We start from the raw sequence: 10,899 nt of genomic DNA, 5'->3' as shown, positions 1-10,899 counted from the left end.
ATTATTTTTTTTACTTTAATGGTAGTACCAAAATTATCTTTGATCCCAAATAAAATGGAATAGAAGAAAGTTCATACAACTATAATGACATTTTTTTAGGTATTATTTTAAAAGTGCGACATAGGCAAAAGTTATACTTGAAACAATGCAACTAATATCTAATTCATTTTATATTATTGAATAGGCAAAGATATAAATATATAAATCAACTACCAATTACTTCTAAGCTCTGTCAATAGAATTTATCAACTTCAAAATGTGTTTCAATTTACTTGTGTACTATTTTTGATAACTATTATTTTGGAACAATTTCAGAGTTAATATTTTTAATTATATGTTTGTCCTTATATGATACCTATTCTTAATATTCTTTTTATTAGCTTGTTATTGGGTGATGATCTATCCAATAACATATAATGAACTTTTATTAGAGCAAATAAATGTATTAGAACTATTTCACAATGTTATAAAGTATTATGAATTGTACGTTTGTTAAAATACGGATTGTTTACAAAATTATATGGATTTGTTCAAACATTTTCTTCAATTGGTCGAACCGCAATATGTTGCTTTTGTGCTAACACATTCAGAACGTGTAATACAGTCTCTAATTTCTTATCCATTGATCCCAACTGCAAAAAGTAAATTCTAATCAGTAGCAATTCAGAGACTGGAGCGTTCTAAGCAATGAAGTGTGTTAGAAGTTTGACTGCCTTAATTTTAACAGACGATAGAATACATTAAAATAAACAAAAAAAAAAAACCTTCAGCCATTTCCGAGAAAAAAATGATCAAAATTTTGCTTTTTGGTAAGTACCTAAATTATTTTTAATACGTATGACTATTTGGACGACGTGAATCTTTGGGTACTTTAATTACATATTTTTTAAATTCATAATTTGAACAATTTAAGCACAACACTATCTTCGTACTACAAAGCGATACATTTTATTTTTTTATTTAAAAACTAGAAAACAATTGTCTTGAAATTTACAAAATGTTTCACAATAATGTTTACATTTTTGTTATTCCGTAGGACAAGTCTGCCGCGTGTACACGTGGTGTACATCAGCTGTGTAACATTCAGTTAAGCGCTGTTGTCACGTTATGATGAAACTCCCCAATATTAATACTCGCTGTATTTTAAAAACTGTTAATCTTACACAACTTTTTTGTTCATTTATGATTCGGTACTCTATCTCATGCTGAAGTAATGACAGCCTGTATAAGGTAAGCAATGCAAGAAGAAATTAATTTTAAAACAATACGTAATTCTATTTCTATGCATAACACGGTTTTAGAAATTATATTTTTATAAAATTGGTTCGTTTTGACCAGTGATGTAAGAACTATAATTTACTATTCTTCATCCAGATCAAAGGAACAAATTGCGAAACCAATTTATTCTCTATTTAACTTTTATATTAAATAAATACTGTCCTTCAAGTATCTTGCAATTCAGCACATACTATGTTTGATCACGTTCCCTTTCATAATTCAATAGGTTACAATGTTTCATTAGATTGAATATTACAGAACCTAAACGACAGATGTGACAAAGACAGACAACTTTACTAGAGATATTGTATCGGTCACACCAGGTTACATATGACTCTTGATTTAATCGCCAGTTAACGTAACGACCATATCAAATTATCAAACCCGACACCGAAATCAAACGAGTATGTTTCCAATTGTATAATTTTGTATGTAACTAACATTAGATATCTTATTTTTGGTAGTTCATAACGTTAATATCATTTTTCTAGTTATATTATTACACAAGTAATAATGCAGTATCAGGATCTACAAGTAGATATCTATGAGATTAATTACCAGTTCTCATTTCAATAGGATTCAGTTCAGAAATATTTGTCATCAACTTGAAAGGAAAAGAAAAAGAAAATATTATTTGAAAAAGTAGAAAATCAATGAACGTTGGTAGTCATAATATGCAAAACAATGAGACAGTCTTCATGAAACAATTACCTGTTGCTCTACCCTGTATAACCTGGCTCCCACCGTCATAGGTTTAACGTTGCCAACCCTGTCAATTCCAGCGAGGTAGCTTCCTGGTTTACCAAGCGTTTGGTCTAGTCTTCGCTGAAGTTCCTGAAAGGTATGGCAATATAACTATGATTGATATAATCCAGTCAATGTTGAAGAAGGTTTATTCTTGGAATAATTAAATGTATACCCTAGAGAGTTTTTGAGAACCATTAGATTTAAGTAAAGTTTGGAACAGGTACTGTTTTAGTTTATACAAAACTTTTAATGCATCGAAAAAAATAATAATAGTAAGACCAGAATAGAAGAGAAAGTCATTTAATATCTTCTTTTCCTACGTACAATTAAAATTGGGATGATCATAGAGAACACTCTAGCTAGTTCTAATGCATCGATTGTAACTGTACAGAAGATACCGAAGAAAACTGTTTTCAAAATTTAAAGATATTAATTGAACATGTTATTAATTAAAATATGTTCAAAATTAGAGTGAGGATAGAACAGACCGGATGTAATTTGGAATAAAACGGGAAATATCACTTACAGTTGATATAGCGCAGTATTATCTGACCAAAATATAACGAAAAAATACTCGGAAAAGAAAGAAAAATATGAAGAACAGACAATAGAAGCAGAAATAATTTAGCAACAAAAACAAGTGAAATGAACTCTGATGGACTTAGTTTTAGTCCGTCTATATTGAGAAATATCCAGAGAAAACTGTGAAAAACTAATAATACAAATAGTAATAATAGTAACCTACCTTTATTCTCACCATCATGTTAAGATGTCCCTGGCTGTATTGCTCGATGACGTCCCGAACGTCGTACGGCTTTCTGGCCTGCTGGAACTTCCTGCGCGCCACGAAATATTTGATTTTACGGATCGCACGAATGGCGTTCTTGTGCGCTTCAGTTAGTCTGAAATGAAAAGGCTAATCTCAGATGGACAAATCGGATGATAATCGCTTCGGTGAATAAACACGAAAGCGAAAGGTTCTCGTTTGAACTGAATCATCGATAAAATAATTCATCATTAGGGAACATTTCTGTTTTATTCTGGTTGTTCATAACTTCTGTGTGAACTGAGGAGCGTCAATTATTTGCTCTAAAACATATTTTATTGACGGCGTTGATTAAAATCTCTATTAACATTAGCATTCTGCAGTTTACCTTTGATCCATTTTTTTTTGGAACAGTCATAAATTTTGTTATTTAATATTCAGATAAATAGTAATAAGGAATATTGATCCATTTTTTTTTTGGAACAGTCATAAATTTTGTTATTTAATATTCAGATAAATAGTAATAAGGAATATTGATCCATTTTTTTTTTGGAACAGTCATAAATTTTGTTATTTAATATTCAGATAAATAGTAATAAGGAATAAAGTTGGTATGAAAAACCTTTACTACCATATGTGATTTAACTTCGAAGTTGATCTCTGACATTTTGCCATCATTGAAGTACAGTATCTACAATGTTCAGATATACCACGAACATTCTCTCATGTACGTACACGATACTGACTGAGGGAAGTTAATTTGTGGGTGTAATCAGTTGTAGAAGTTGGAAGCTTATGATAAAGTCTGATAATGATAAATATAGCTTGCATGTTCCAGGAATATATCTTGCATATAGTACCTATATATTAATAATTACTGTGGCTGTTCTAACATATTGTTAATTAAAAATGAGGTAGGTATTTTTTTTATTAAAATAACAATTATCGTTTAGTAGTTAAAAATGTACTAAAAAAAGGCGACATAATTAATAGTATCTAAATAAAGTAATTAATGACAACCAAAATTAAAAACAAAATCATGCACAAACCGTTTATTAGTTACCCTTACATGCAATTACAATAACTATTAATCAATAGAGATATTGCGTTATTCTGATTTTTTTCATAAACTTACATGTATGACGACTGTGGTACATACAGGGGCGTAGTTCCAGGTGTGACCGTAGTGACTTTTATTCGTATTTTTTTTCTTTCCGGTTATTTCAAATTTGACTTTCTATTATAACAGAGCTAGTAAGGGCTTTGCAAGAGTGATTTTTTAAATAATATTCGAGGTAGATGATGAAATATTAGACCACGTCAATTATTACTAAAAGTGTCAAAACTTCAAATTATTTTTTAAATACATAATATACAGGGTGTTTCTAAATATCATGTACATAAGGGAGGAGGTAATTTTTTGGCTTATTTCATGACTAAAAATTCATATGAACATAGGTCCGCAAACGCTTCGCTAGCAATCTACGGGGTGTCGAAATTTTAAGATTTTTTTAGTTTTTTCTCTTTTTTATTTTGTGTAATTCGTTAGATGAAATTGAAATTCTTAAAATGGTCCAGTAGGCTCTGGATTTATTTAGAGAATCTCTTGTTTCTATTAATTTTGTCAGTTTATTCGCGAATACCTGTTAAAAGCTGGGATGACCCGATTTTTGTAGCAATGATTTATTACAATACAAAAAATCTAAATAATAACCATAACAAGGAAACTACCTTACAACAATTGTCGAAAGTGACGCCTACGAATATTTAAGAATATTCGTTTATCAGGTGTCATTCTATTGGGATAGTGCTCCATGTCCAGAGGTCTAGCAGAGCTTCTCTTGCATTTCCATTCGCAATGCATAGAATACATGAAATTCATTTCAGCCATTTCAAAATTCGTCAAATTTGGCATTGTTAAGAGATTATAATGAATATTTAAAACAATTTTACACCTTACAGTTTATAACTTAAACTTTTAATTTATAAACATATGTAGACCCAAGTTACGATTTCAAATGCGAGATTATGCAAATAAATCCAGGACCTAGTGGACCATCTTAGGAATTTCAATTTCATTTAATGAATTACACAAAATCGTTTTTTATTTTTTTCTCGATAACAGTCGGAGATACGAAAAAATCATGATACCAAAAAGTTTCTCAACAAAACATAAAATTCAATTTTGATTTTAGAATCTACCAGCGGCGCACCGCACAAAAGTTCAGAGGAAGAAAAGAGGGTATGAATCCCGAAAAAATATCACTCTGTAGAATTTCACAACCATTTGGCCAATAGTGTAAGCCCTATAGCGTAACCTATATTCCAAATTTGAGCTAAATATATCAAAAACTGTAGAAGCTATGGAGAAAAAACTAAAAAATTCTTAAAATTTCAACACCCTGTAAACCGGTAACGAACAGTTTGCGGACCTATGTTCATATGAATTTTTAGTCATGAAATAGGCCAAAGAATTACTCCCTTATGTACATGATATTTAGGAACACCCTGTATATTATCTTTTGTAATTTTACTTTATTTTAAATCTAATTCAGATAAATAACATAATTATCTCAAATCCAATTATAAGTATGCTTGGAATTTAAAACAAACATTACCGTTTCACTTTTAACATCCTGTCTATTGAAAACGAAATGTTTACGAGTTTACACAAGTTTACACAAGTTGTATATAGGAATCGATACATATTTGATATAGCATAATTTGAGTTTAGAATGTCAATAGGTAAATGGGAATATGCTGCTTACATACTATTTCAATTAAGTTTGGTTAAACCAATGACGTTTCTGCAGGTATATTATGAAAGCCTGAATTTCAGTAAATGTGCCAAATGTGCAACACAGCGTAATATGCACCGAACTTACTGTGTAACTCTAGGTAACTCCGCGTCCAAGTCGTCGATGTCGTCGCTGGCTGCTTCCGTCACGGTGCTTGTCTGACTTGTAAATACAGCTCCTCTAGCGCTTTCTCTCTCACCTCGACGTACCCTATTTGGAGTCCCTTAAAATGAAAAACAAAATGAAAGCCACTTTTAGTTCCCCCGGGAATCAAATTTGCTTTAAATCCACAAACCTACAAAAAATCTAGGCTGCGAATTGTACTTGGCCAACCTATAAGGTTAAAATCCTCTGCCGTTCACTTTTTATGTCGACTTATGTTGGTTATATTCACAAATCTAAATCCATTGGGTTTATAAGCTAGGCATTTTAACAATAGGTATAGCTGTACTCAATTCAAAATTCTTAGTTTTTTGTGACAACATAATATTAAGGGACAATACATCAGGTACCAAGAAAACGACGTTAATTATTTGGGAGGTAAATATCAAACGGGATTATTAGGAGTCTAATTGGGACAAGGCAGGTATTCCTTTCATTTATTATAGAATAGACGCCTATCATCCTGCTTGTGTAATGAGTTATAAGGTTGTATTACATAGAGTTTGTGGTGTTTGGTATGATTAGAAGATATGACCTGAAAATAATCCATGTTCAGTTTTTTGTCGTTTAATTTACCCGCGACTCTTGAGGTTTTCAATCGTTACGTTAATTCACGAGAAAGTTCACAATCCCACACTTGCGATTTCCAGTCGCGTGATTACCTCATAGAACGTACAACAACGCTAGTGTGCTAAAAAACGCAAGTGTGTCAAAAACTTTATTTAGTTCTGTATACGCAACTAACCGGCTTTAGGCTCCTCCATATAAAACACGACGTCGGTATCCGAGAGAGTCCTGCTGGCGTTCTGTCCTTGGACGGCAGGAGTGTCAGTCAGCGGAGTGCCGGGGCCAGGTGTGTTCGTTTCCGTCCTATTGCCGGAAGTGTTTACTTCCATGCGGTTGCGGGATTTTCTTCGTTTCAGAACGGACGCTTTCTTGGCCACCTGTAATATAAGGGACTGACCCAACGCATGGATACTTAACACCAATACATCGAACACTGCATCTAAAACTAGCTTAACAAATACTACACATGTATATACATGGGTTAGCGATTTGGTATGTACAGCGATGGTGTATATTTCCTATTTCGAAAGGCCACGATCAAAACAATGTACATTAGGCACCCACACACGGAGATACACCGTTAGCCGACTTACTAAGTGACATATCAGGTCCGCCAGCATTTTGGAATCTACGCATACAATATACAAACTGTTTTTATAGCGATCTAGTTCCTTAACTGACGCGGGCTTTGAATTAGACGTAAAGAAAACAAGAAACTGAAAAATCCTTAATATGAAGTGGTGCATATAAAAAATAATTTGTGGACCACCCACGAGAAGCGCTGAAGATTTTATGCAAACTCGGTACTAGAAATGCCACTCATACGCCACTAAGTACGTGCCAAAATGACAGATAAATCTGCCGCCTAGCAGATCGCTCGAAACTTCACTTCGTCTCTCTTCGTGGGTGTAAGTTGAAAGTGTTTAATAAATTTTTAAGCGACTCCTAAATACGCTTATTCTACCCAACGGCTTTCCCGGTCAACATGAATTTTTAAACAGATTCATTAGAAAACACAAACTTCTTGCTAAGAAAGTATGGAAAAATCTTGAGATCTCATTTACTCTACGATTGAAAATATAAATGTTTTTCCTTTTGATGAAGGTAATCTGTGGTTAAATACCTACATATAAAAATGTCTATGAATAGTTTTAATAAATCAGCCAGTATGTAACAATGCATTAGTCCTGACTTATTTTTGCTACTAGTAAATAATATGATTATTTATAATTTAATTGATGTATTTATTATTAATATGGTGTTTCAAAATAATTAGACTAAAGGAATGTAATTGTTTTTCTGCATAATACAAAGTGTCCCAGTGTCAGCGTACAAATATTTACCAGGTGGTAGCCCAGACCAAAAGAAGGTTAAAATTCTTATATATTATTTTTCTGCGATGCACTCTCACTGAGTTACAGGGTGTTGTTTAGAAAAAAGTAATAACAACTTTCCGCAATAACTAAAAAACCCTTTCAGGAATTTAAGTAATTTTTGGGTGAAGTGTACATCTATTAAAAGTCACTAAAACTAAATGGTGCTTATTTTGATCTGACGCCAGGATTGGTCTAGGCCAACTTGTCCTCAAGGTTATGTATTCATAACTTTATTATATATGCTGAACTAAAAAGCGAGATCTTTGTCAATATGACATATTTTGAATGTATTATTTGATGATGTTTAAATTATCATAATTTCAAGATTACAGTGATACAATGTGGTAAAATAAATTGACAAATATCTACATCTCTCATAAATATACACAGTTGATTGTTTCATGCATATAATGCATTTTTATCAACAGAGGGATTGCTACAACATTCGCAATTTAATCAACTTCTGTCCCAATAATAAAAAAATTGGCAGTACCGCGGACATAATTTGAATTTTATTACCAAAATATTTATTCTTGTATTTGGATAAAAAGTTATAACTTATTACTTACATACTTATAAGTAGATATTAATTTTTGAAAATATATGCATATAATTTTGCCTAAAAATGTATTCTGTTGGATTTATATGTTTATTATATTTATAATAAACTGACTTTCCTTTAAATTTACAAACAGAATTAATAAATATTCGCATGACTGCACATTTCGCTGAACAGAAAATTAAAACCGAAATAGGGCTTTAGAAATAAATGAAGTTTGAACTTATGTATAATTAACATTATCTGTTAACTCTAGCGTAACATATTCATGCAATGTACACTATACAATATATATACAACAATATAATCCCTCTCAGTATGGGATGTTCAAGTTATACAGAGTGTTTAATAATTAAGAAAGAGACACACTTTGATGGGAGATGAGGTCAAAGTTGGGCGATTGAATAAACATTCCTTAATAAAATGTGATTGGCTACAACTTTTGGAATGTTAAATGAAAAGTGTAGTAGAAATACCCAATTAAATAAAAAATAATAAAAAACGACGCAAGTACATAATTACAGAAAACATTTAATAAAAACTTTGGAATTTCTGCAGTATTTCGAAAATGTTTTGTTTTTAAGGGAGATTTAAAAAATAGTTGTGATTTTGTACCTACCGGTAGAAGTCTCAAGTCGCTTTGTTTGTTCTTTACGTAATTTGGTCCAATAATAATGGAAAATTTGCTTCAAGTTGAGTGAATATAGCAAATACATAATTTAAAAATGAAAATACTCAAGCTCTTCATCCCTTTGTTTATGGAAATGAAACAAGATGAACATGAAAGAAAAACACTCCCTAGTAACTTTTTAGACAAAATACACGGAGACAACAGAAAGCCAAACTTGAAAAATAGAAGAACAAATGAATTAGGTAATGGAAATCTATAGGAAGCCATCTATGACACATGTCAGAACACAAAGAATCAAGAGACTGGAGGATGTGGGAAGATTGGAACAAGAGAGAACAAAACAAATACTGGCGAGAGGAACAACGAGGAAGAGTAGCAGATGAAAAGCAGACTACGGATCAAATGAATACAAATGATGGAAAGAGACTTAGAAGGGAAAAGGAATATGGTCAAGGAAAGAAAAATAAGAAATAAAATGGAAAATATGTAACCAAGTCATGGCCATTCTTGGCTAGTAGGGTTAAATACTACTGCTCCTTCATTTATACACCTTGTATATTTGTTGTTTTGAAGTTGGAGAAATTAAGTCCCATACATTTTAAGCTTTAAAATATTCCAAATCAAAACCGGTTTGGTTTTGTAATACTACTATACGTCAAATAAGTCAAGATTTCAATATTTTTGCTCCAAATTGTCGTTGTAGAACACACAAAATTAAAAAAAATTGCAATATTCAAGAGAAGTTATATTTGATTACAACATATCAGTCACATAATTTTGACGTAAGAAAATTCCTAATTAAGTCGAGTCCCATTCTTAATGAAACACCCTATATAACTGATTTATGTGACTTTTCATTCCACGTTCATCATTAGTCTTGAAAATAATGTCAATCCATGGTCTCTGGATAACAATTTTTTACAGAAAGATGAAATGAAATGTCGTTATATGGCATTCGCACACGTTTTATTGATCCAAATAAATTTATCTTACTTTTCGCCCCTTAAACTAATTATCTCGATCTAACGAATGCTAGCGAACAAAAGCATTGCATCTCTAGCTCAACCTTACCTTGGACAAGGGCATGTTATAGTTACTACCTCCCGCACCGGAAGTATTGTTGGCTGTTGGGGTTACATCGTTGAGGTACACTTGCCAGGTGGCCCTGGAATTGAAACTTTTGTCTGCGGCGTAGCACCGCCACAGACACTGGATCAGCATGGCTGCTGCAGGGATCTGCCGATTGAAATGCTTCTGGCGCTGTTTCTGTTGAACTTTAAGTGCGAAGCCGGACCCTAGTATACCCTGAAATGAAATGGGGAGACGTCATTGCAATTGCATTTTTGCGTCAAACGGAATGTTGAATAGGTAAATTAACAGATATTTATAGTTCTTATATTTAACTGTGTTCTGTTTGGTTACACAGGCCGACAGAAATTTTGGCTTTTAGATCAGATCTGATTTTTTCAAATCAAAGAGATTTCAGGTTTCTGGCATTTTTTGGGTAACCTCATGCCAATCATCAAGAGTTGTGTGATATGAACAGAATTCTTATTTTCAAAGTTTTTTACATAAGAAACTACGTATGAAAGGTTGAAAGGTACAGATGAGTACCATCGATTGACTGTCAATTAACTGTCAATAGACTATGAAATTTGCAATTACTTAATTAGAAATTAAACCAAGTAAAAACTGTATATGAAGTAGCAAAATAATCCATTTTGAAAACCCAAAGAAGTGAAGACGAAAAATCTTTCTGGAAAAGAAAAGATGCGAAAGCCCAGAGACTACAGTTACATCAGTTGCTATAAAACACATGTTATATAATATAATATAGCTTATTTATGGTACTAGTGTGTTACGGTATAGGTACATATACAAGTGTTGGATAAAATTATGACTATGATCACTACATGTATCAAAAATTAAAGAATGTTTTTGAAAAATCCACACAAGATCAGATACTACAGTAATTTTACAAGTTTTCATATAAAAATGGACTAATATTACACTAC

The 10,899-nt window shown here is 32.1% G+C and overlaps 1 protein-coding gene across 1 annotated transcript in view; it reads right to left on the bottom strand.

Annotated features, from left to right (window-relative positions):
- Positions 1–530: 530 nt before the first annotated feature.
- LOC108917473 (potassium voltage-gated channel subfamily KQT member 1) overlaps positions 531–10,899 on the bottom strand; it is a 68,872-nt gene continuing 58,503 nt past the window's right edge. Inside the window, exons 8-13 of the mRNA XM_018724091.1 lie at positions 9,956–10,189; positions 6,497–6,710; positions 5,677–5,812; positions 2,771–2,927; positions 1,990–2,112; positions 531–632 (exon numbers count right to left, since the gene is read on the bottom strand). Of these exons, the coding sequence (XP_018579607.1) occupies positions 531–632; positions 1,990–2,112; positions 2,771–2,927; positions 5,677–5,812; positions 6,497–6,710; positions 9,956–10,189 (966 nt within the window). The remainder of the gene's footprint in view (positions 633–1,989; positions 2,113–2,770; positions 2,928–5,676; positions 5,813–6,496; positions 6,711–9,955; positions 10,190–10,899) is intronic.

Source organism: Anoplophora glabripennis, unplaced genomic scaffold (genome assembly GCF_000390285.2).
Source record: "Anoplophora glabripennis isolate ALB-LARVAE unplaced genomic scaffold, Agla_2.0 scaffold4, whole genome shotgun sequence".
In the NCBI taxonomy this organism is placed as follows: domain Eukaryota; kingdom Metazoa; phylum Arthropoda; class Insecta; order Coleoptera; family Cerambycidae; genus Anoplophora; species Anoplophora glabripennis.
The sequence above is the reverse complement of the archived record's forward strand: the minus strand, read 5'-3'. Positions and strand labels throughout refer to the sequence as shown.